Source organism: Amphiura filiformis, chromosome 18, assembly GCF_039555335.1.
Source record: "Amphiura filiformis chromosome 18, Afil_fr2py, whole genome shotgun sequence".
In the NCBI taxonomy this organism is placed as follows: domain Eukaryota; kingdom Metazoa; phylum Echinodermata; class Ophiuroidea; order Amphilepidida; family Amphiuridae; genus Amphiura; species Amphiura filiformis.
The window spans coordinates 25,496,621-25,524,607 of NC_092645.1; the positions used below are offsets into that span (position 1 = coordinate 25,496,621).

The 27,987-nt window shown below is 37.4% G+C and overlaps 1 protein-coding gene across 2 annotated transcripts; it reads right to left on the reverse strand.

The window, feature by feature from the left end:
• Window positions 1–276: 276 nt before the first annotated feature.
• On the reverse strand, window positions 277–27,937 carry LOC140140041 (queuine tRNA-ribosyltransferase accessory subunit 2-like). 2 transcript variants are annotated; one of them, XM_072161853.1, is made up of 10 exons: window positions 27,888–27,921; window positions 18,412–18,638; window positions 17,362–17,576; window positions 16,376–16,544; window positions 15,329–15,499; window positions 14,089–14,262; window positions 9,377–9,477; window positions 7,594–7,926; window positions 5,526–5,651; window positions 277–1,240 (listed from the first exon to the last, which is right to left on the reverse strand). In XM_072161853.1, the coding sequence occupies exons 2-10, from the start codon at window positions 18,415–18,417 to the stop codon at window positions 1,138–1,140; spliced, it is 1,398 nt and encodes a 465-aa protein (XP_072017954.1). In that variant the 5' UTR covers window positions 18,418–18,638; window positions 27,888–27,921; the 3' UTR covers window positions 277–1,137. The 2 variants fall into 2 exon arrangements, with proteins under 2 accessions (XP_072017954.1, XP_072017955.1); XM_072161854.1 differs by lacking the exon at window positions 18,412–18,638 and having other exon boundaries at window positions 27,888–27,937.
• Between the last annotated feature and the right edge of the window lie 50 nt (window positions 27,938–27,987).

The window sequence follows — 27,987 nt, forward strand, 5'->3', positions numbered from 1 at the left end:
GTGTTGAAAGAGCTGTGAAGCTGACATCTGAAGCTGCCCACACTGTGTATGGTCTGGAAGCAAGGCAGAGTCACATAGCCAAATCTGCGAGCTGTCAGATGAGACCTTCCTTTGCTTCTAAGGGATCTTACACTCAACATTATGATGACCTTGGAATCTAAGCAGAAGTTAAAATGAAGTGGGGTCATTTAAATTTGAGAACTATATATTATGTTATTGTTGATATTAGAATGACTCAGGACTATATCTTTTTATGAATAACATTGGGATTTTTTAAGTTAAACATAATGAGCAAGAAAGTGGCATATTTTGGGGTTGAAGAGTACAAAAATACAGCACTCCCAGGTGTGATAAGGGGTTAAATTTGAAAATGATTTTCTGGCATCTGATACATAATGGTTATTTTTCACATCACTGGAATGAAACAGTTTTCACATGTAAAATATTGATACCAAACAGTTGCAAAAATGTAGGAACTTAATACATGTATCACATACAAACTTCCCATAGTAAATGTGGTGCAAAGCTGCCGAATTCGACAGGCTTATTTTTGAAAATTAAAATGGATTTCCTCAAAAAGTGCTTGATGATAGAATTTTTTTCTTTGCATGGTAGTTAATGTTATGGCAAGTCACAGATATCTCCATTTGTTTCAAATCAAATATCTAAAAAAAGTTGAAAATCAACCTCCCTTAATGTATATCATTCCAACTAAACCAAATTTCTGATAAGGTTGCCTTGTCACCATCTAAGATTTTGTTACATGAAGTACCACTATTATTACATCATGACCTTTGTTTTAAAACCATAAGCACACACCTCATCCCAGTGCTCATGTCTTGATTTCCCATACTCATACTGCCAGCAAATGCTTGTTACTGAGTGCAATTTCCCAAACTGTTGAACACAAATGGGGGGGGGGGAGTAGTCTCTTCATCCCCATACTCTTATTACAATGTCTTGTACTCTGCCATGTTATGGCCTCTCCATCGCTCTTGACTGGCCTCTACGTCCCCCTTTGCCCACACCACTGCTCATTTGCAGCATCTTGTACCTTGCACATGTTAACATAATACCATTTCTTCCTCAGTGTGTGCAGCCAACTCCTCACAAACCTTATCCATCATTGCTTATAGGTCATCTCTCTTCAGTGACTAATTTCACAAGATGTTCAAAAGTTCCTTTTGCTATTGATTCTCTGATAGCTTCAAAAAATCTAAAGTAGTGATGCAAGTTGTGTCTGAAAGAAAAAAAAAAGAGAAATATTTTATTTATAAATATAAAACACTATGTTTTTATTAGAATTTCGGGCAAGACTATTTATACATAAAGCCTGATTTTTTCCCGGGGGTTCTCAACTTTGGTTTGAGTGGGGATGTGCAGCTGGGACTCCCAAAAATTAACTGACTTTATACCGTGTTGGCGTGTTTGATGAAAACCAGACCCGAAATTATACCAATTTTGGAAAATGTTTCGGAATTTTTGCTGAAAATGCACCAGAGTCTAAACTATGGCTGAATCTGCCGCACATCTCTGTATCCTCATCTGTACTAAGAACCCCCGCACCTCTGTTACCCCTGCATGCTATGGGCTGTTCTGAATGTACATTGGAAGGAACATAATGTCAAATGCAGACTTATGGAGATCTTCCAAACATAAGCCACAACATCAGGGAATTGAGAAGAACCTGGTTTGCTGGCCACTGTCTCTGTAATCTCGATTATGTGCAAAATCTTTTCTGGTGTTCTTCTGCATAGGCTAAATTTCTGGGCCGATGCAACCAAATTGACAACCAATTGTCAAGAACAAGCCGGTTTCAGGAAAGGTTTTCGTACTGATAATGTGTTTATTTTATATACCTTAATCAACAGATATCTTTCGCATAAAAAGGGCTGTCTTTATGTTGCTTTTGTTAATTTTAGTAAAGCTTTCGATTCAGTCAATCATAACCTCCTTATTTCTAAACTTCGTAATGCTGGAATCTCGGGAAACATCTTGGATGTGATTAAGTTCATGTATTTACAGTTAAATGCACATGTAAAAACGCCTGGTGGTATAACCAAATCATTTCATTGCGGTTCTGGAGTCCAGCATGGTTCTTTGCTTTCTCCGTTCCTTTTTTAATCTTTTTCTCAATAACTTAAGCCAGCGGCTCAATTCTCTTGATATCCAAGAAATGAAAATTGGTGAAAGTTACATCAGTCACCTATTATATGCTGATGACCTCGCATTAATCAGCGATACTGGTTTTGGCCTAAAACGCCAATCTAACATCCTTGCTGATTATTGTAATGCATGGGGCCTTTCTGTCAATATAGACAAAACTAATATTATTGTCTTCCGTCATGGTGGTCCGTTGAAACGGTTTGAGAAATGGCATTACTTGGGTATACCAATTGAAGTTGTTAACTCTTTCAAATATCTGGGTGTTACTTTCAGTTCTTCGGGCTCCTGGTATAAATCTCATGAAAACCTCAGTACTCATGCTAAGAAAGCACTTTTTAGTTTCAAACATATTGCCAACAAATGTGGCCGACTTCCTCCGGATATTATGTGTAAAATATTTGATACAAAAATTGCACCCATTTTGTTTTATGGATGCGAACTATGGGCACAAATGAATCCATCATGATTGAGAGAGTTCATTTAAGATTTTGTAGATACCTCCTTAGTATACCCAAAACTGCCTCTAGCGATGCTGTTAGAGGTGAATTGGGGAGACGTCCTTTGTTGATTCAAACTATGTTACGAGTGATTAAATACTGGCTACATATTCTTGATTTAAACCATGATAGAAAATTATATCAGTGTTACAAGTTTCAATTTAACAAAGCCAAACGTGGCCTGGATTGCTGGGCTCTCGATGTAAAATATCTTCTGTTTTCCTTTGGTTTTGGGCATGTTTGGCTTACACAAGGTGTTACTAACAATAATTTGTTTCTGTCCTTTTTAAACAACGTTCTGTAGATATGGATCTTCAGCGTTTTTCAAGCTCTGTAGGTTCCAATTCCAAATTAAATTATTATTCTGTTTTCAAACAAGAGATTACTTGTAAAAAATACTTGTACGTTATTGAAAATTGTATTTTGAGAATCCTTCTGTCAAAATTAAGACTTGGCATGTTGAATTTAGAAATTGAGGTGGGTAGGTACGGAGGTGTACTTCGAGAAGAAAGGTTTTGCAAAGTTTGCAACTCCGGTTTAGTTGAAGATGAGTTTCATTTTATACTTGTATACGTAATTTCTTTGTTATGGAGCGACAACGCTTCATTCCCCAATATTTTTATCAAAATCCTACCACTTTTAAATATTGTATACTAATGCAAACTACAAATAAGTATATTTTAAATAATTTGGGAAAAGTTTTGTTACTCGCATGTAAGATAAGAGATAAATGTTTAAGAGAATTATAATAAATTATTTCCTGTTATTATCAATGTATTTTGAGGAACAAATTGAATTGTAAATTGTTCCTTGAGGAAGTGAGGAGCCCGCATCAAAAATGGTTCATTGGATACCCAAGCATGGGAGGCGGAAACCTGGAAGACCTGCTCTGACCTACATTGACATTCTGGAAGATGACACTGGACTGGAGGCAGCAGACTTCAAGACAGCAATGGAGGACAGGAAGTTGTGGAAATCCATCACAGTTTGTTCGGTACATCATAACAAAAAAACACTCTTTTAAAAAAATTTTGTTTTGTTTTTTTCTTAATCTTGAGGCACCATTCCAAAAACGGTTTTATTTTTTTCATAATGGCCTTATTTTTTGAGATATTGACCATCATTAAAGGCATCAAAATGAACTTTTTAAAATTCACAAATGCGTATTTGCACAAAATGATGCCTGAAATGAGTGAAATCGGAAATAGATCAAAATATAAAAAAAATGAGAAAACCGTTTCTTAAGTCGATCATGCTTTTCATGATGAGCATAATTGCTTACCTATAGATACTGTATTTATTGAGTTTATTGTGTACCTAAATCGTCATTTTACCGAGAAAATGAACATTGAAATAAAGGCTGTTGAAGTTTAAAGTGGTCACATTTTGCATTTTGATCAAAGCTCACAGGAGAATGCGGCAGTTCTTGTTTTTCTACCTTACATTACGTGAACATCGGGTAAATCCACAGCCCCTTGAGAAGTTTGGGCGAAATCTATTCATATCTGGATGTGTAAATCAGGGGAAAGAACTTGAAAAAAATCACATTTTATCAGCTAAAACGGAGCCATTTGACTGCTAGGTTTTTGTGAAATCAGTGCTTCCATAAGATGTGCCGCGCATGCAGATAAGCGTTGCGTATGCGTAGCGTATCTGTGCGTTAACAAATTGTGCGACTACAAAACGTGATGCCTTGTTGCGCGCGTGTACCCTGATGATACAACAAAGATTTTCTTTGCTTTTAAATTGCAGCAACAAGTGAAATAGTGAAATAAAATCCATAAATAGAGCAGTTGGAGTTAACAAATCTTGATTTTCTTTCCTTGTATTTATAAAAAACATAACAAGGTAAATATATTTCAAAAAAGTTCAATTTCGCAAAAGAAACAATGTCTTGAGTACACAGCCATGTGAAGCGTGCATAAGCGTTACATGTAAAATTTGTCATTCCTGGAATTGATTTCAGTATTTGGGAGCTTAACATGCCATTTTATTCTGCAGTTATATTGCTGATTGTAAGCTTGAGTGACACATGGGCAATGACTATAACTGACATTCCTCATGAAATAACCAAGTGCTTGTTTTCGTTGTTGAAAGGGATTCAATCATGTTTCGCCATTGTTCATCACCGTTTAACAACTTATGGATAAAGCTGTCTAATCTGTCTTGATAGAGACTTGACAGTGATCGCACACCTTACATTGCGATTTATAGCACACCTCAATTCCTAAACTTCTTACTGAGTGCAATTTAATAGCACACCTGGCAGCCTGCCTTAGCATTTCCACAAATGCGATTTGTAGCATGCTGCGTGCCTGTTTTTTTCAAAACCCAACCCATTTGTGTGCTTTCATGAATAAACCAGGAACTCTCCACTCAAGAACCAACTCCTTTTGAAATAACATAGGAGCAAGCTTTCCATGTGTTTATACAAAAATCAAAATGAAGTATATTTGTGACTTGGTACATCAAAAGGAGGTACGTCTGGGCAGGGTTCAATTTTAAGTTTTTTTTATATATTGTTAAAATAGATATAACTCAGCACTGCCTTTGTTGTTGTTTAAATTGAATATAAGCTGACTTAAAAGTCAAATGAGATATCATCCTTTAATGTATTGTGGGAAAGTGATCAAAGTTTGCAGAGGGAATTTCAGTCTGAAACTTTCAGACAAACATTTTTAACATAATTAGCATCACAAATTTGAAAAACTCAAATTTGCAAACTCAAATTCCATCAAAATCACCACTGTCTGTGTTTTTGGCTGTATCTCTGTTCTCCCTTTATGCCCAGAGGTGCCACCTTAAATTGACATACCACATCACATTTTGTGAATACAATTTTTTTGCTTCCTATTAACTTACATTGTGAGTAGTACATGAGCAAGGAGTTCTTTGGTATTGAGAAGGTGGTTGATGTATGCCCTTGTGTGATTCTGACAACAGTAACAGCTACAGCTGGGTAATACAGGTCTAAAATCATCAAAAAACCTGCAAATAAAATGGACACAAAACAAAATGTGATTTCTTTGCCAATAACTCAAATTCAACATAAGCAACTTTAGATTAATTCCCTTTGATTGTGTCACAATTATGATTGTGATATTAGCCACTTTCGTTGGGGAGGAAAAACCTCCTATGTGTCTTTGTCCTCTGAACATGTTTAAAGCTAAACCTTCTATGTAACCTGTTGGCAGTTTTGTTTTTTTCCGGGGCCACAAGCACATAGGTTTTTCCTGCCCAACGACAAAGTGCAAAATGGTCATTATAAGTGCATAGCAATAACAAATGACTTATCACCCTCTTGCAATCAGTTGATGCAATGATGTGCAAAAAGTTTACTAGATTTCTCAACATTGTTGCATAAAGCTTGTTTTCAAAAAGTTCTGCCTTTTTACTGTTTGTTGTGAGAAGCACAAGCATTAGAGTGCTCCTCTACTGCTCCTCTTACAGAGGTCATCTCATCAAACTATTGATTCAAGCTCTTTTATAGTCAAGGTTGAAATCCATGTAAATTCTGTTCTGTCTGTCATCAAAGTAACAGGTGTAAGTCAGTTTCTCTGGGGCTAACTGGCTGAGAGGGGTAGCCCCTTTAATCTAAACATACAAGAAATATTTTGTATAGCTCCTCTTCATGACTTATGGTTTGTAAGAGATTTTCTCAATATATAAAGAGCTATCTTTTGAAGCACTGAACCATTACCAGGCTGGTTTGTACTCATCTTAATGTATTTATGCATACATACATTCTACAACATTTATAAAGCACCATTTCAGGAAAGTTACAAAGTGCCCAAAGCAAAAACACAAAACACACAAACAAAGATAAAAGCCAATTTCAAATACGGTCATGAAAATTTACATTTCTGAAATTTACGAAAACAAAATTTGAAACTTGTCGTCTGCAGTTGAAACCCGCTTGCAGAGTGTTAATTGTCATATAGACTCAAACAGCTCTCCTAAATTTACTATAATTTTAAAATGTTAATGGTTATATAGACTCAAGTCAAACAGCTTTCCTAAATTTACTATTTAAAAATTCTGATCACAACACAAGATATCATTATAAGTACCTCAAATTTTCAGTCCTAACCTTGGCCTTCATCAGGAGACTGGCAACCCAAATTAGGGTTCAGTGACCTGTTCAGTAGTGATGTAGGTGTGTATTTCACTGTGTGCAGTAGTGAACTGAGCGCATACAAGGGACATTTGTCTGCACACTTGGGGCACAACCATGAAAAGCATTGATGTCACTACCGAACTTAATGTGAACCACAGTATACCAACACAGATTACCTTCATGCAAGAAACTGTATCAAATAATTGGCACCCATAGATCTGTTGAGTGATTACTGGTACATCAACATGCAACGTACGATCCACAATAAATTGTTGATTAATTTCATAAACGGTCACACCAATAAATAATGTTCATTTCAAAGATGATGTTGCATGGCAGGCATTTAGGGATTCAATCATGTTTCACCGAGTGGTTTACTTCGCGAGGGCAGCTTTAGCTGCCAGAGCGAAGTAAACCATGCAGACGCGCCGGATGCGAGTATTTCTCTGTTGATATCAGCAATAAAACGAAAGAATAAAGCGGTAATATTTAGCTGCTACCGCCAACATAAGAGAGTTCATGTTTACGCATTATGCTCCAGCCATGACGAATTTTATGCGCTCATGCGTAACGCGTAAACTTGCATTCGCGTATACGCCGCTGTGGATTCATCACAGATTAACAACAGTTGGCTCATGTACAAAGGTATAGGAAGAGTTGTTGAAATCAATAATCATCAACACTGATGGGTACCAATCATTTTGATGCAGGTTGTAACTATTCTGAAGCTTTTTTTAAAGACACCATAATGAGTTTGATAGCTTTCCACCTTATTTCAAAAGACTGTTCCTGTTTTCACCAATATTTACTCACCTGCTTTCCTTCAGATTCACTTCATAAACCGTCATATCATTATTACTGCTGTCACCTTTGGCCTCTACATTCTTGCATTCTGATTGGCTACCCGTCTTCCCAATACTGCTATCACCTTTGACCTCTATATTCTTGCATTCTGCTTGGCTACTTGTGTCTTTCACCTCATCTGTTTCTGGTTGGGTTATGGGTTGTGCAGGTTTCTGATCCTTATTACTTGAGTGGGGCAATTTGTTTGAGTCTACAGATTCTTCCTGCTCTTCTGGTACAGTTCTACTCTGTTCAAATTTGAACACTAAAGCACATCCTCTGTTTGTGACTTCAAGTGGAAATCTTTGGGAACATGTTAAGAAAAGTCAATTATGTACAGGAGTAAAACTATTTGATAACTATGCCTTTAAAGTTTATCGTACATGGTAATTTTTTCACCCTGGTGTGGCAGTGACGTCAGTGAGTTGAGGCAGCTGTTTCATGTACGCATCAATATGAGGTGTTTTAAGCGTCTGCATGTGAATGTCATCTCTTTGAGTGAACAAACACAAGCAAATTGAAGCTGCATCAAATGAAATGCACACTGACGTCACTGCCACATCAGGATGAAAACTATCACTCCCATCAGTATATGTGCCAAAACCACAGAGATGAGTATCAACTACACTGAGAAGAGAAGAATGGTGTTCTCGTGATGCGTGCGCCATGTTAACGAGTGACACAGCCAGCTTTGTATTCAATTTATGACCTTTCATGTGTGCAGAACACAGCTTTGACATGTTATCAGCTTATCAGATCATGGGACGATGGGTTATTCCAGTTGAAAACCAATCCCATGTGGAAGACATAACCTTAATCAGAGTGTAGATAACCTTAATCTCCCACACAAGGAGTGTCAATTTCAATTGGAGCCATCCATAGGGGGAACAAATTTCAGGGAAGCCATTAAGGCCATTGCCTGCCCTTTTTCAGTTTTGGCCTTGGTGCCCCAGATCTTTGTCAACTTCAAGGTATTCTTCATCACTTGTTGACCCTGGTGCCTTTCTTTGACTTTTCCCTGGTGGCCTTGAAAATGAGTACCGCAAAATATTTGAGGCCTGGATCATCCATTCAGGTAACACAATTTGAAATTCACACTCCCTGAGTGGAAGATTAAAGTCATGTCTTCCATAAGGGGTGTATGGAATAGCCCAACTGAAATAGCCAATTGGGACCCTTATTCTGTTTACACTGTGTATGCTAAAAAGGTAAACAAAGACTGTTCTCCTCTGTTAGCAATTATAGCTCTTTCTCTTCAGGATTTATTACTGATAAACACTCCCGACATTGGGACTACATTAGCAGACCTGCCAACCTACCAAAGTCAGAAAGAGGGACATTGAGGCCAAAACCTTGTACATGTACACAAACCAGGTACTGACAAATTCAAAACTTTAGGTGTGTAATACTTTCAGAATTCAGGGAAGGTTTTACAGGTCTAGATTTATCACAATAGACCAAAGAGAATGCTATAGTAAAATTTTAAAGTGAAATTTGCATTAATTTCTGCTGTTCTTACATTTAAATTTGCCATCACTGAAATTTTCAGAAAGCAGAACTGTCCCTCTTTTTTCCCCGAATGAGGGACAGTCCCTCAAAATGAAGGACAGTTGGCAGGTCTGCATTGGTCTCCCTCAGGTATACATAACTGTTACCCCCTTTCTTTACCCTAGGGTCCATCTTGAATATAAGTATCCATAGTGAATTTAAATATCCCTCTCTTCTATTTTGAATTATAATTCCAAAAGGATACGATGAATCAAAAACATCCACTCCCCTTTCCACTGCTTTCAGAACGTCATCAGGTCTACCCGCTCTTGGAAGCATGCGTAGTTTGGTGTCGGGAAGCTCGCCCTGAATCGGGAAATATAAAAACATTTTAAGCAATAGATTATAAATCAAGCAAGACTTTAATATTAAATGCCCACAAAATTAAATTTTGATTTACCCTTTAAACAGTATTGTTAACAAAATCTGCAAGTGCGTTCTGAGTTTATATGTGACACGATCTGAGAAGCAATTGTGTTTTTATACTATAATTAGGGATGACCAATGAACCATCAACTTGATTAGAACGCTCCCATAGACATGCAGGGAGCTCAACTGTGCACTGCTTGCACAGACATTTCTAAATTGATCTCATTCTTTTATTTTTCACTATTTTTCTGTAAAAATTGGGGAAGTGAATGCCAATTATATTTTGTAACTATCTTGCAAATTACAGCAACACAACTTATTTCATTTTTCTGTAAGTGCGAGTCAAAATTGGTCCATCGCCACAGTGCGTTTAATTGCCAGTGGCTGAGTTCAGCACTGCTCAAGAATGGCACAAAATATTCATGTCAATAATTTCAGGTGAAAACGTGGCCTACTGAGCTGTAATTTGGCAGAGTTGCCAGTAATACCTCTATCATACCCTCTGTAAAAAGGAAAAAAATGAACAAGTAGATCTCGAGTTACAAATTAAATCACCAGCTTCCCTTTAGAATTTCCATACTCCTTTCGAATCATGCTAAGAAGACACCTTTCTGAACATAAATGTGAAGTTTCGTGCTTATTCGATGTATTTTTCACCTGATTTCAACCCTAAACATTTTCTTATATTTAGGCCTATACCATCTACAACTTGCTGCTGGCTATACCTTGTTTAGAACTTTCAAAAGAAGTACCTGAATGTGCAGACATAACTGTTTCAAAATAGCCCATGAAAGTCATGCAGGTGACTCCGAGGTCATGCATTGAATTGGTTTGAATGAAGAATACTATGGGAACCAGCACCTTTTGTTAGAAGTCACACATGAGCATGATGAGTGAAGTGGATTTAACCTCTACTGTTGTGAATGAGTCAATGACCTTCAATGACACTGAAGATTTTGTTTGCATACACCTACTAATTGGTCATATTAAACCCAATAACATTGAAATTTTTGGTTGTGAAAAAAAAGTTCACCTGGACTTAGTGCAATTTTGATTTTGTGCCATATCGGCCATCTTGGATGATTTTTGGCAAATGTTCTCTAAATGCATGATTTCAATGCCTCAAAAAAAAAAAAAAATAATTTATGCCATTGACTAGTAAAGTGCCATTTCACAAGAAACCCTTTGATACTTTCACAATATGCTTGTTTCATGTTTGCATATATGTTAAAATAAAGAAATATATAAAGGTAAATATATGCTTATGCCAATTTTGCTCCCAATTGCTATTTTTGGACCTTGTCATTTTATTTCGCTCCAATGACCGGTCAGAATGGGAAACTTTGAAAATTCATAATTCAAGTTTTTGTCCGATTTTGACCATTTAACCACCAAAATACTTCTGTTGATGAGTTCTATCCAGAAAACAATCTTTTGTAGCAATAGGGGCAACATGAAATTTTGATGGTTATCCCTACTATAATTATTACCATAATATCATAAACCACTAAAGGCCTAGCATACAGTCCTGAAGTATTGTGATGTGTATTTTTTATGTATTTTATTGCTATTTTTACTCCATATAGGTCTCCAATTCAAATTTCCTACCTTTGTCTCCCATGGACCAGATCATTGGTCACTATGTACAATTGCTCCAACATGTTCTGTTTTATTCTGGATTCCATTATTGTGGGGGAATATGCTCCAAACTGTTTTGATATATTATTGGCCTTAAGGTTAGCGAGAGTTTTTCATGCGCTTGATTTCAGAGGGCGTAAGTTCATAACAGAAACAGCCATGCAGAAAATGAACAAGCGTGCATCGGGACGTAGGCCTACTTACAATAGAATATCGATCCACGGTCAAGACATGAAAAGGCTATGAAACTTGGCTTAGCTCGTGCCCGGAGCTCGGATGCCGGGGCACTTTTCGCAATTTTCACAAGGATTTTATAAATTTTAAAATTGATTGGGGGCACTTCGTCAAGCTACGCCCTGGAAAATGTGTTGATTTTGAATTTATAGCCTTGATATCTTTGATGAAATCAATGCTGCTATTCCCTGATTACAATTATTTGTAAATCGAATTTGGGATGAAAATCAACAAGACAGACTTAGCAGGCCTACAAATTTCTGAATTATATAAAGTGAAAAACAATCAATCACGATTCACTGCACTCAGCGAATCAATCAAATAAAACTAAAAAGAAAGGAGCAAGAAAGAATAAAGAAATAGGGAAAAAGAGAAAGAAAGAGAGAGAAAGAAAATGAACGAAAAAGAAAAAAAAAGAAAGAAAAAAAAAAAAAAAAAAAGAAATGAAAAAAGAAAGGGAGAAAGAAAAGAGGAAAGAAAGGAAGTAAAAATGAGAAAAGAGAAAAAAAGAAAATTCAGCCACACGGAGACTCGAACCCACAAAAATAGTTCATACTAGATTCCCAGTCCAACGCTCTATCCACTCGGCCATCGATCAGCTTACACAATTGATTGTTCTCAAAGCGGATGATAACTATAATTGGATGCAATAATTTACATGATTACAATCGCGTCCGCATTATGGCTCTTAGAATAAACACGCATGTCGGCGCTGAAATTTTGAACGAACTGATGGAGGAAAACCTCGCGTTTTTTGCAAAACTAGCTTCAATTTGGAGTGAAAATCAAATGGAATAGCAATTGGCAGAATGTTGAGAAATAATGTAGGTATTCAGATGTCTAAATTAACGTCTCGTAATCAAGATATCGATAATTTCACAAACCAGCTTTTTCTCAACCAAATTCTCCAAAATTTTCCCCCAAAACGGGCTTTTAAAATTTAATCGGTACTGTATTTGGTTCTTCCCCATGGCAACATTATTTCTTTGATCGATTTGTAATACAATAGGAAAAAGAAGAAAACAATCGCTCGGTGTGGATTTATACGGAGCGCACATTAGAAAAAAAAAACCTCATGGAACGTGTTTTTGATCTTGTGAACATGGTGGGTAAAAATGCTTTAAACGAAGGATTTTCAAATTTATTCTAATAATTTGTATATAACACACACAAAAATGTTAAGCTACATCCAATGCACCAACATTTCACTCGCTGCGATATTTGATTACTGAGAAAACTCTGTTTTAGAGAACAACTTTATACGTCTTTTATACGTTTTTTATACGTCTCTTTGTGTAACCTTAAGAAACAAATCGCATCACCTTTGAAAATATAAATGTAATTACTGGTTTCTCGACTCATATTATTTCCTACACAATCAATGTATACATTGCAGAATTTTAGTTTAAAGGGCAGGTCTATAGCAAAAACAAGTTTATCTCTATTCGAAGAGAATAATTATTACATTACAAGTTGACACTTGTTGCAATTTTTTTGTGTGTATTTCTCCTGAAAAAGGAGAAATTGTGTGGTTAAAGTTCAGCCTCGACGTGTTCTTCCCCGCTTGAAGCGTCACGTGTTCTCCCCGCTTGACTGATGACGAGGTAAATGAAGCGGATACTTTATCATGCTCTCATCATACAATCACAATCACTTTGACAAGTGTGACATTAGCAATAATGAGTTGTACTATCACTTACCATAACAATGCTGCATAACAATACGCACGCTATTGTTCTCTTTCGGGAACAAAGCCCACACAGTAATTGTTACTATGTGTTTGCTTTGTAATATTTCATCCAACTGAAACTATAGCATTGCAATAGAAATCAGATACATGAGTTTGTGGACTAACACGGTTTATATGCTAGTCTCAGATGAAATTCTAAGCTCAAATTATGTATTTATTTTTTAGGCCTAATATTTCTCATGATATTGATACATATGAATTGTAATATCACAATTGTCTAATATATAAGAAAAAGCGGCTGATTTTATCCATATGTTTAAAAACCATGAAATTTGTAATACTTAATTTGGAATTTTTTTCTGTGAACAGCAACAGTATACGTTCTGTCCATTGAGAGCGTTTATAGTTCCTTTTCTCACAGCGGGCACATCTCATTTCATGACGTCACCAGTTTTCTAGGCCAAATCTGTCTCGTTCGAAGGAACTCACCGCTTCAGTTGGTTTTTGCGGAATATCAATTTTAAACGTCTTATTTTCTCAAAAAAGGAGTCATTTTCATTGTCCTCATAATATTAGCTTGCCAATGATATGATGTTGTTTTTGCTATAGACCTGACCTTTAATGGCTAAAACTGGATAAATATCGCTCATGCCATCCCATTCGCTATACATGTTGTCATTCCTATCATTATTCCGCCACAGCGTGCATGGTACGCTCTGCACTCAAAATACAGTGATCAGCAAAATATGCACCTACGTCACATATTCGCCTATTGCACGGTTCCGCAAAGATGCAAGGAAAGCCCTGAACTGGCATGACATGAAAGGAAGAATTACATAACTTTACGCAATGTTATATGACTGGTTCAATTCCCATTGATGCATGCTGCCAGATCGATCCTCGCATATAGTGGAACCATGTAATGGGTTAATAGAACTTGAGGTGAACCACAGTTTAGTGAGACGGAGGAAGCTATCACCACTTACCACAACTTCTTTCAATAAACTCCATCTTGCTGTGGTTTCCATAGCACCTTCATGAAACCCATCCAACATAAATCCTGATACAGGTCTCTTGGCAATCTCCTTTGCACACCATTTACGCTGTGATGACATATCACCTCCTTGTACAACACCCAGCAGGGCTGCAGTTTTTAATTTCTTCATAAAAAGGAAAGTAAATATAAAGAGTAAGATTTATTTAAGCTGATAAATGGTGGAGGTACTTACATTGGTCTCCAAGCATGACAAATTAATGATGGTGGATTTACCATAGCGTTACCCACAGGGCAATTCTGATGAGTGTGGGTTCTCTTTGATTTGGCCACAATTTTGACTCAGATCAAAACCTACAGCAATAAAGAAACATTGTACAAAACATAACTGATCCCAATTAATTTGCTGTAATTTATTGCAATTTAATAGTTTCTTTTGTTCTGCTCAGGGGCGTATCAAGCGGGGGGACAGGGTGGACGAAGTCCATGGGCTAGGGTTCAGAGGCCCGAGCACAAAAACGAAAATTAAATAAGGGCTGATAATGGAGAACAGGGCCGGATTTACCATTGGGCCAGATGGGCCCGGGTCGGGGGGGGGGGCAAAATTGCATTATAAAATGCATCTTTCTTTTAACCCTAATAACAGCATGTTTTTTGGCCAAAATAGGGCAAAATAGTAAATTTTCCGTGTTTCGCGCACATTTGAATAGCATAATTCATGTTGATCTGGGGCTAAAATAGTCTGAAATTGAATTGTTTCATGTACTTTGCGCACAAATGTCCTAGTAACATCGGAACAATTTTGTTAGTCCACCTCTATATTATACGTAAACCAAAACTTGGCCCTGACTTGAGTGCACATGCCTTCTTCGGCACGTGAGTTCGGGGCATTCAAATTTTGGCCTGGCTCGGGGCTCCCATAAGGTAAATCCCGCCTTAAAAGGTTAAAAGGGCCTGTACTTGCTCCTTGTCCATGGGCCCCTGATATACATGTATCACGTCCATTTTAAAGTTTGTTTGGCTTATACTTGGTGAAAAAATTGAGTCATAACATTGTGTATTGATGTAATTGAAAGACGTGCACGCAGTTGGGCACAGCCTAATATACTAGTTGTATGTTGAGTGGCTGGCGCCTGCTTAGAATGTGAATTAAGTTTGGACTTTATTGATGCGCGTGGTAACAAAACCTGAATAATTGTCACCAATTATAAGCCGAACATACTTATACTTACCTCACTTGACTGCCAGAGTTCAATGCAAGTGTCCAGGTAGTCTACTGTCCTATCAACTGATTTCCTGATACGTTTTGTAGAACTCCCTTGTGGTGTATCACCATCACTTAATGCTTCAAAGATGACAGGCTTACAGGCCTCAACCAATGACATGTAACTCTCTGGTGATAACTAAAGAGCAAATTATGGATAAAGAGAATGCATCATAATATTATTTTGCATGATTTTGGCAAAAATGTTCACACTTAACTGTATTTGAATAAACATTATCAAGCAATTCCTGGCAGACACACAGAGAAACTTGATACAACAGTATACTGGCAGTAACTCCTTGAAGAAGATAATCTTAATCTCCCACACATAGGGTGTACATTTCAAATGGAGGGGTGTATATTTCAAACGGAGTCACCTATTGTGGTAACCCCATTTGAAATTCACACTCAGGAATCAAATCAAGGTCTTGTCTTCCAGGGGGTGTATGGCTTTCAACTGGAATAGCTCAATTGACAGATCAAGTCAAAATCATCAGCTCCACAACTGCACCATTTACCATAAATCTTGTTGCATGATATTATACCAAAACATGTGACCATCAAGATCAGTATTGTCAGTTTTACAAACTCATAAAGATCTGTAACATCAGTCTGCAAACTCACAGAGTTCTCGTATAGTACCTTCACTCTACCACCAGCAGACCAAATCAACACCACATTCTTGTTGTAAACATGATGTTATACTAAAACATGCATCAAGTTCAGTATGATACTATCAGTTTTACAAACTCATCAAGATCAGTAACATCAGTTTACAAACTCTTGTATACATCATATTGTTGGGCAGAAAAATCCTCCCTTGAACATGTTTTAAAACAAAACTGCTAAAAGGTTACAAATATGAGGTTTTTGCTTTAAACATGTTCAGGGGCTAATGACAAATAGGAGGTATTTCCTGCCCAACGACAACATACTACCATTTTGGTGATCAATTATAACCATGATGTAACTCTTCCATCAAGTAAGAAAATTTGCATCCTTCATAACTTCTTACCTTCACTCTACCACCAGTAGACCAAATCGACACCACATTCTTCTCGTTATATCCAGTCGGACAAGGTGAAAGTGGGTCTTGAACACTCAGGTATATTGGCACATCTGGTTGGCCAATGAAAGAAGCTAGGCCTTTACCAAGCTCTTCTAACACATCTTGGCTTGGAATCCTGTGAAGAAAAATAGGAAATACTGTTAATAAGTGTTATACAAATTTCTAAGGTGGTTTATCCAACCAAATCACAGGCCATATGGGGAGTTTGATAGGATCGTCAGACGCAAACTATAGTTCTCTGACTTATATATTATCAAGGCAAGTGAGAGCGATTGCTCTCCTGCAGATCTTCTGTATGCAAAAAATATGGCCTATCCCAGTGTAGACTTCAAACAGTCAGCCGTTTGTGTTACCCATTTGCAATTCACACCCCTGTGTGAAAATTTAAGCCAAGTCATGTCTTCCATAGGGGTGTATGGATTTTAACTGGAATAGCACAGTGTGACTGAGCGAGTGATGTATGAGCTCTTCTCGGTGAATCCTGCTTTTTAAAGTTGTCTTTTTCATTGATCCAATTGTTATCAGCTACCTGCACTTGCTCAGGCTGTAATTTTAAGAACTTAAATACTAAAGTGAGGCATCATTTTATATGAGGGTATATTCATACTTATTACGTTAGATAAAATGATACAAGTTTTCAACACTACACTATTTTTACACTCACTGGAACATTTTTCGCTTGGTTGACTATAATAATGTCTAACATTTTCACTAGGTAAGCGAAAAAATATTGAAGTGTTAAAGTTAAACTGGTATCATTTTATCACTAAGTTTGAATATCCACTATTGTATAAAATGAGGATAATTTCTACTTTATACCTCCTCAGACCTCAAAATAGGAATCAACAGTAATGTCCTTTGGGTATGAAAGTCCTGCTTACATAACAAAGGTTGAAAACTGACTCTAAAAAAAACCCATCATAATTACTTACACTGATGGAGTAGTAACTTGCATCATTGATGGAGTTCTTTGTATATTGGAAGCAACATCAGATGATAAGTTAGGCACAGATCCACATTTACTGTACAGCAGACAAGTTGGTGTGTCCATGGTGATGTCCTTGCCATGTCGACTCACCAGAGAGAGCGTCCCAAGACGGCCTCCACCATCAGCAACTTGATTAACTACAAACTTCATCATTGGTTGCTGTGAATTTCAAAAAAAAGAAAAAAATATAGATTAAATGAGAGTTAACAAATTTTCACATATCAACTTAAATTTTCTTGTAAATGAGTGATGGATTATCGTGTTCATCTCTATACTGATCAAAGCAGCAAGAGGATTTTGACACAAAGTACCATACCTGTAGCAGGATCCATTCCCAGATCCAGGTGATGTTTTGTTGTGAGAAAATCAGTGATTATCAGGCAACTTTTGGCCATTTTTGGTCCTTTCAGCTCCGCCCCCATATTTTGACCAACCTTGATCCACGGCAAGGTATTAGCCAGAGGGGTGTCTTTAGGGTGGACGTCCGTCGTCCAATATGGTCAAAAATACCTTATTCTTCAAAATCAGGGTGTCCACTTCCTATATTCACCTCTGGCTGCATGCTACATGTATGTGTACAGTGGAAGTTTTAGAGTCTGGAATCAATTTCCCATTCCAAAAACCACATCATGATAAATAACACAGTGTAAAAATTTGTCATCGGCAGAACCAACTCCTACCACTTTTCATATTTCCCAAACACCATACACAACTGGAACAGTCTGCCTGGGCAATTCGTCATATCGTACACACAAACACATTTAAAACCCTGGCTAGCTAGCTACTTCAGCCAGCAAAAGGAACAGGGCTAAATATAGAAGACAAGGTTGCTACGTCGGCATGCATCCAACGGCATGCATCCAACACTTTACTTGGAAAACCACTTTTATCAGGGCTAAATATAGTTTTTGCGTACTACAGCTTCTCGGAATATTGATCAGATCCAGATTTCTCAATGTATTGTGCAAATTAAACTAATGTGCAGGATTTGTACCTTCATCTGGTAGATTCTCTTTGCGTCTTAATTCCCGACTGACTTCCTTCCTGATCACCTTGAAGTCATCCCAATCTTTCTGTGCACCTGATCCTTTTGCTTTGTTATACCTTCTCTGCTTCTTTCTCAACATTCTACGGTGTGTCTTAGTAAACCATGGAGGACTTTCAAACTTCTTCTGGGGATTTTCATCCGTTTCCTTCTCCTCCAAATTTTCATCCATCATACTGCAGAATGGCAAAGGCATAATGACATACAGTTTACAAATCACATCCACTGTATTCTGCATTTATCTCATCACACATATACTGTCCCTGTGCATGTTAAAGTGTCAGAGCTATTTGAAAAGAGAAGGGGGACCATTCCCGGTTCTGCAGGTACTACACGGTCTGCACCCTCTAGGTTCAAGAGGACAAGCTGGGCGCGATACAACGTACAAATTGTACTAGAAATCCATGTACAGCTGGACACAGTTTAACTCAACAAGATGCTATAAGAAGTTACCCACTCACACTGAAGACAGACAGGTGGATATTTAGACTTGCATTTTAAAGTAGTACAAATTTGGGATCTTAATTTTCAGTATCATAACTAGGACTTTTAGTGCATTTTGAAGGTGGTACCATACTACAGGAGTGTGGGAATTTTCATAACTGGTGGAGATATCATGTTTTGGAAATATACACTCCTTTGACAGCTGGTCCATGTACACTGTTTGTGATATATATGAATGAGTTTGTTAAGTTTGTAAAGGAGCTGTTTGTAAAGGAGCTTAAAGTTTAATGGAGTACTACACCCCTGGCCTATTTTGGTATCACTGTGGGGCTCAATGGAGAAAAACCTAAGTGATGTTGACTTATGTTGGTAGTTGGTACTGGCATGATACTGGATTCATAAACCCCGGGTCATAAACTATCACATAGTGCAATCCATGTTCCACCAAGTCGATGCTCGATTTAGCTCAAAAGCAATTTGTGTGTAAATCAAGACCATCCAAAACAGCTTTCTTACAGTAAAGACCTAAAGGTCATCTGGGGTCACATACAGTAGTGTGCATTGTACATGTGCCTCAGCCCTCGAATTAACCCACGGCACCCATGGCATTTTGCCGTGGGTGCCCATCCCCACTGCCCTCAAAATATGTCCTTTACCCAAGGAAGTCAAATGGTGTGCCCTCTAATGAAGTTGCCGTCGGTGCCCCAGCCCTGCGCCTTCATTATAAAATTATCTCTGTTTGCGTCTGTTTTCTTCACTTTGGAGGAATTGCCCTGGTGCCCTTCTCAAATTTTCAACAGTTGCCATGATGCCCTCTTGAAATATTAGAAATTGTCGTGCTGCCTTACCTTTTCAGTGAAACTCAATTTCACACACAAAATTTTGGGCAATTTGATGACACTATTTTTGTCTGTAACTTCAAAAGTATATGCACTAGAAACATGATAGACCCCTTATTGTTTAGGTAAATTTAATTCTCTTTCAAATGAAAGAACTTTCAGCTAAAAATATTGAACTTCAAAATTTTATGAACATCCCTTGCGGTCAGTCGCTTCCACTTCCTTCTAATCTGAAGTGACTCCCAATCCAGCTTCTGAAGCAACTCTGTCATATACAACCTTGTGATTTGGACTTGTGATCTTATTATTTAACACTTGTGTATATGGATCCCATGTGGGAGATGAGTATTCAACCAAAGGTCGAACCAGTGTCCTGTAGGCCGACTCTTTAACATGTTGAGGGCAAGAATATAAATTTCTGCGGATGAATCCTAAGGTGCGGTTAGCAGATGCCGTTATATTATCAATATGTTTGTTCCAGGTGAGCTTATCAGTGATCGTAACGCCAAGATATGGGTGACTGTTTGTTGCAGCTTGCAAGATGGAATTTCCCAGGGTGTCAGAATGACTACATCATATGACTAGGTACATGTATGCCAGGCAAACCTTAGGCTTAGTTAACACATTTGCTAGTCAGCGAAATTTGCCTTGACCGGGGACCAAACACAATACATATTTACATAGAAATTTCAATTTTTTTCAAGAACAGGTCGGTGAAGGAAACCTAAAATATGTTTTCTATACTTCACTTGACCCAAATATATGATTTTTTATGCGTAGGTATTTTTATGCGTCTAAAGGGCGAGGTCATGCCTAGTGGTCTAAGGCGCTGGACCATTAGGGAGAAAAAATATTTTTTGAAAATTAAATTTTTTTTTTTTTTTTTTTTTTTTTAGAATTTTTTTTTATGTCGACACACTGTCGACGCCGGTATATCTAATTATATCGACATGTCGACAATAAAAAACGGTGCCGACCACAGCCCTAGGAAATAGCCTTGTAAAACCAGTGTGCGCATGTGCAGCGCATACATGTGCAGTTCCCCTTTCTCGAGCTGGTTGCTATGCGCGGATTGCGCGCGCTTGTGCAAAGGGGACAATGCTCCCGGATGTCCGACTGAGTGAATGGAAGATGTTTTGTTTATTTTATCAATGGAATGACATGACACAAATTATTAAACGAAACTTAGGCATTCTAAAAGATAGTAAAAATGATACTCTTTATGAAAGCTTTAAATTTTTGTTACCAAATGAATGGTTGCTCATGGATAGGCATGTTCATAAAATTTTGAAATTTAATAAATTCATCTAAAATTGCTTTCATTAAAAGGAGAATCGTTTAACTTAAAAAATGAGGGGTCAATCATGTATGTAGGCCTATAATTGGCAATGTTATGAGGAAAAGTATGCTCGCCTGAATGTCCCAAAATGGGCCAAATTGTGTGTCCCAGCATTATCAATGGCTTCCTATGTCTTAACATGTGTACATGTATTTTATGGCTAAATTTTTGAGCACGATGGGCCATTTTACAAAAATGTGCTAATGTTTCATGAAATGTAGCTTTCATTACTTGATAGCATCAAATATTATTCAAATGCAGATTTTTTAAAAATCATGCTAGGTTGGAGTTTTGAGGGTCAAATTCCAAATTTTCTTCATTTTCCTATTGGATTACACAGTTAAGACAGGATCTTGGTGCACAAGTAAGCTTAACGAAGCCCGCCCTCACATGTTTAAAATGTGATCATGTCTATCATGGAAGACATTTTCTTTATGAAGATTATACCAGTTTATATCATTGACAAAAATAATTTACATCCAGCATTGCCATTGCCCCGCTAAAATACACTATACGAGATAACGAGCAATGGAATAGCCCGTCAACAAGCCTCGAAATAACCAGGCACACAGGAGCCATTTACCCAATGGTCATAACATTTTGGCTCCTGGTCCACACCAAAATCATGTGAACCAGGCTCTACATTTAAAAAAAAAATAGAGCCTGGACCTGGTAGTTAAAGCAGGTTTTGTATTTAATATGTACAAACAGTACAATTAACATTTAAATGACTCTTAGATATCAGCGAAAGGTAATAGGGCACTTGGTTTCATAAAACGCAATCTCAGTTCTTGTACTGAAGACATCAAACACACAGCTTTTAAGACATTCATAAGACCAACCATCGAATACTGCTCCGCTGTATGGGATCCTTAATACCCAAGATCAAATTTACCAACTGGAAGCGATCCAGCGTCGAGCAGTAAGATTCTTCATCAAGAGTGACTATAGTAAGCGCACAAGTGTTACCAAATTAATGAAAGACCTTGACATGGAGACACTTGCTGACAGGAGGAAGATAGATAGACTTTCCATACTACAGAAAGCCAGAGAGGGTCATCTGGCCCTGCCAGTACAAAACATACTACAACCAACCCACCGTCTTACCAAACGAAGCCACATTAAATTCATATCAAGAATTACAAGTCAACAAGGACGTTTTCAAATACTCCTTCTACCCAAGAACTATCAAAGAGTGGAATTCTCTACCAGCAACACTTACTCAGCAACCAGACCCATTAGCATTTAAGAAAAGCATACAAGATCACATCCTAAAACGCATCTAAGCAGTCTTCACTAGTGCGCACACACTAGATTCCTTCCCGCTTCTTCTTCTTCCAGTTATAGTGAAGGCTTCTTGAAAAGAAGATTACTCACTGCAGAGTGGTGGGTGCGCAGACATATGACGCAGACAAGAGATCATAGGTGCAAAATATGTACAGTGAAGTGCTGATTAAAAATTTGATGCTGTCTGCTGTCTAGATGGAGCCGTCCCTCAATGCCATCTTGAAGGCATTGAGTGTTGGGAAGGCTGCTGGATCCTTCTTTAAGGAATTCCAATCCCTACTTGTGCGTGGGAAGAAGGAAGATAGGTACACTTGCGAGCTGCAATATGGCGCCCAGATGCGGGAGTTATGACCTCTGGTGTTGGATGTTGCTTCAGTGACGTGATCTTTCCAACTGATGTCAACCAGATCGGAGTGAATCCTGTAGAGCATAGTTAGCCGGCTTTGGCGACGTCTACTTTGTAGAGATGGCCACTGGAGCTCACTCAGCAGGGGGGTAACACTTGATCTGCGGTCGTAGGTGTTGGTAACGTATCTGGCACTGGTTCGCTGGACTTGTTCCACTTTCTTGATGTTTCTTTGAGTGTGAGGGTCCCATACTGCAGCTGCATACTCAGCAGTAGGTCTTACATAAGTCGTGTACGTAGCCTCCTTAATCCTCCGACTGCTGTGGTAGAAGTTGCGCTGGAGAAATGCACGGGTGGAATTTGCTTTTTTGGTGGTGATGTCTACATGGTCGTTGAAACTCAGCTTGTTGTCTATGTTGAGACCAAGATATTTGGCAGATGACACTTCTTCAAGAGTGATACCATGGATGCTGTAGGAGAAGGTGATTGGTTTCCGCTTCTTGGTAACACGCACCACCTGGCATTTGGCTGGATGAAATTGCATAAGCCATGTGTGTTCCCACTTCTGCAAAGCATTGAGATCTTCTTGTAGTAAGGAAGCATCATGATGGGACGATATCCTCTTGTACAGTGCAGTATCATCAGCAAACAGGCGGGTTGTTGAGCTCTTTACGCAGTCCGGAAGGTCGTTGATGAATGCCAAGAAGAGCAAAGGTCCCAGGACGCTGCCTTGTGGTACGCCTGACGACACATTGGCTTGAGTGCTGATTTGGCTATCAACCAGAACTTGCTGTGTACGGTGGCTGAGGAAGTCCGTAACCCATTGAAGAGTAGGTCCACGTATGCCGTAGTGCTGGAGTTTGTGAAGAAGAAGCCTATGTGAAACCTTATCGAAGGCTTTAGCGAAGTCCAACAATATCATGTCTGTTTGCCCTTTTTCTTCGATCCCCTTGGCCAGATCGTTGATAGTCAGGATTAGCTGTGTGTCGCATGATCTGTACTTTCTGAAGCCATGCTGTGCATCGGACAAGATCTGATGTTCAGACAGATGGTTGATTATTGCACTATGGACCACATGCTCGCATAGCTTACACAGAATGGCGGTGAGAGATATAGGTCTATAATTTGCGGGTGACGATCGGCTGCCCTTCTTAAATATGGGAACTACCAGTGCTTTCTTCCACGAAGATGGGACAGATCCTTGGTCGAGGGATGGATGCTTGGTAGAGGAGGCAGATGGCTTTCCAACTTTCCAACACTCCACTTGGAGTGTTGGAAAGTATTCAAGCAGAAGCAGAAGCAGAAGCTCTTTGAAAATGGCTCCTGGTTCGCTAGATAATCATAGGACCAGGACTAGCCGCTTTTTCCAAATGTGTGGCTCCTGGACCTGGTCCAGATCTGCTTATTTCGAGGCTTGCCCGTCAATCAAACAGTAGTTGCTCCTAGAAGGAAGATTATGGCTCATTCTTGTATTATGGGGTCCAATGGTGTGACATACAGTCAAATTTTCAAAATTGAATATTAATGTCAAAAGTTAGCTTAAATTGAGTGGAATTATATACTCTTTCAAAATCTGCAAAATATTTTCAGCGATGATTGCCCAGAAATCTGTACGAAGCACATAACTGTGGAGAAATCACTCTAAAATGTCGCGCATAACCGGACACCAAACATGTTTTAACCCCAAACAAAAAATATAAATGCCAAAATGGCTAAAAAGTTGCAAGTTAAATGTGGTTTAGGAGCTTTTATAATGTAAAAATAAAATAACATTATAAGAAGTTGCTGTAACCTTCAAAACAGCATATTTGCATTTTGGTCAAAATACATGGTCAAAAATTGACCCAAAAGTTAATTATTGGGCCTGTTTTGTGCAATTTCTGTCAGTTTAGATTAAAAGTTGCCATTTTTATGTGGGGCCAGCACAAGTGTGGCATAAGGCTAATGAAAGTTGACTCCCAGTTTCCCGTTACCCGACTCCGGTCAGAAAAAAATGCCGATCAAATATTTCATTATTTTCCATTATTTCATTATTTCACATTTTTCAAGTTTTTAATTTTATAAGGATAGTTTTAATGTCATCTTTCACGTCCGACACGTATTTTAAGCACTTTTACGCCGACCCTGACCGCCCGGATAGTCTTTGTAAACGCTGGGTTAAACTATGTGGTAAAACGGCAATATCGTAGGGCGCATTTACTGGAGACTAAAAATTCCCTGCATCTAAGTTTCTCCTACCACTAAATGGATAGACCGAACACAAAGAGAGGCAGCCAAGTTTATGGAACCAGCGTATGAACAAATATGAAAGCATTTCTACCGTGCACTATGTAGCGCGCTATATATAGACAACATCAAAATAAATAAAATAAATAAAGTTTGAAGTCAAATTTATTCTGCTTTTCTTACAAATATATGTATTTAATAAAATAAAATTATAAATAAAATGATTTATTTGTCAATTTCTTGCATGGTGGTTTTATTATTAATACGTGTACCCTGTGATGATTTTTACCAGCAACCTCCATGTGAACGTTCGAACTTTCATTTGTTCTGCAACCTAAATTGGAAAACAATACAATTTCCATGTATAAAAGTTTACTTTCAAAGATCTGCTTTAGGACCTGTGTCAAGTATTAAAGTTTTGACAGAACAGCTACAATATTTTATTGTGCAACCTAAATGATCAAAAACAGTTTGTGCAAGTAGACAAACTAATTTCCGTATAAATATTGCTTCCAAAGATGTGCTAGTGGAGAGTAAGTTTGGTTTGTAAAAAGTAGTGTGCAATAGAACACACAGACACAGTGTATTTATATGGAAAAGTGGTTCTCCAAAGACTATCATGGACTTCTGGTGCTTTCATATGTTGCACAACCTATAGGTTAATTTGAAGATTCCAAAGAAGATGTGCTTAATTAAAACTTGTTTTGAAGACTAAGTTGGTAAAATATCATTGAGTGAAGCATGGTCATTACTATACTTTATTATTTTATTTGGGCCTCAAAACATAGCATTCCGTAATTAACTTTGCACCGATAATGAAAGTTTGAAAATAATGAATAATGAATAATGAAACAGTCACCTACCCAGTCATGAAAAACTATGTAACGGGAAACTGGGGGTCAACTTTCATTAGCCTAATAGATAAGTGGATGACTTTCTATAACATCAATTTTGTGCACACGAGAGAATTTAAGGTGCCCAGTGGTGTCACAGATAACTGGACACCAAAATATTTAGTGTCCAGTTATGACTGACAATAACAAGCTATCTGTAATTATGTCATAATTTGAAAAGTGTATTTGACCTGCAAATTTATCTAAACATATCACACTGTTGTTTTTTAGTATTCATTGTTTATCAGATACCCAATTTTTAAAAATTATGACATATTATTCATTTTCATGTGTCGGTCATAACTCGGTGTCCAGTTTGTCGTACAATATCCAGCTTTAACTTTAATTCAACTTATTTTGCAATTTCCATTTGTCAGTCATATATTTAAACATGTCATAATATATCATTTGAAGTATTTGTTGTTTACAAATTACCCCATTTTCAAAAAATATAGCACATTTTGCATTTTTACATGTCGGTCATAACGTCGCGCATAACGCGGACACCAAAATATGTACTTTGCGTAAGCGCTGTCTTTGTTAACAGATGTTTTGTCGCTAACATTTCTTTCATAATACAATTTTAGTATACATCCTATTCACTCAATAAGACCAAAAAAAATAAGCAATGGTCATATATAAATGAAACTAACAGGCAACCAGATGTAGATGATCTTTTTTGTCACAAGTGGTGTCCATGATTTTCGAGACCTTACATGTAATAAACAGGCATTGAGTTTTGCAATGTGACAGGTGTGCTGTAAATCGCACGCCTGGATAACCCGAGGTGTGCTTTTAGGTGTGCTGCAAATCGCACACCTAAATAAACCAAGGTGTGCTTTTTTCAAAACTGGTGTATGACTATGATTTCATTTTCAGCTAAAACTTAGCAATTGTGACAACATACATGTACTTTTTTTAAATGGCCATGGTAAAAGCTCTGGGGTAATGAATGGTATACTGCATAGATGTCCCTGGACTTTGGACTTATTGCTAGTGTCATTTGTAATTTTTTTTTTAATTAGTTTTTTTTTTGGATTTAGAATGTCCCTAGAATGTCCCTGGAACTTTAGAATGTCCCTGGAATTTTTTTTAATTTAAAAAAAAAAAAAATTACAAAAGATTTTAAAAATTATAAATTCTTGTTTAAAATAGGCAAATTTGTAAATTATGTTCACATAATAATCTATGAATGATTTTAAAATGCATTTGTTTTGTATGCTTCTTTACTTCATAAATAGGTTGTAATGTGAACATCAATTATAAATTTGCCTATATTTTGAACATGAATTTATAATTTTTTAAATCTTTTGTAATTTTTTTTCAAGTTTAAAAAAAATTAAAAATATTTCAGGGACATTTTTAAGTTCCAGGACATTCTAAATAAAAAAAAAACTTAAAAAAAAAAAAAAAAAAAATTTTTTTTTTTTTTTTTTTTTTTTTTTTAGGTGTGCGAAAATCGCACCCTCGGCGTATTTTCAGGCGTGAGGCGCGTGCGAATCGCACTCGCACGCCTTAAAACTCAATCCCTGAATAAAAATTAAAAATAGCTGTTAACAATTTCTTTTTTGAAAGTTTTTAGTAATAACCCACTTGTTTTGTATAAAAAATTACAAATAGACCAAATACCGGTTACAGTTTTCAAAATTCAGGGCAAATTATGTGTCGGTCATAACCGGACACCATTGGACCCCATAATCTAAATCTGTAATACAAGAATGAGCCTTATACCCGATATGACGCGGTTGCTCATGGAAGACAAGAAGGATTATACCCCTTTTCGTAATTTTTAGTGCAAACTCTAATTGAAAACATAAACATGCTTTTTCCCTGTACATTTTGTGTGCATGGGTGCAAAATTTTGCACCCAAACAAACATGACCGTCCAAGCGTGCTTGTGTTATTACTGTTTAAGTTTAAGCTTTTACGCACACCGAATACCCATTTTATTCATAACATCTGTCAACACAACCTTTAAAGTATATAGATTCCTACACGTTACATTCTGACACTTTTCTCTTCAAAATATAGAACAAAAATTAAAATTTTACCAAAAGTTGTCGAGAGTCTTCTTCGAAAAAAAAACCAGCAGACGTCTGAATCTAAGCTTGGGCGATATTGTTTCTAAAAGTCACTAATTTTACAGTAGTG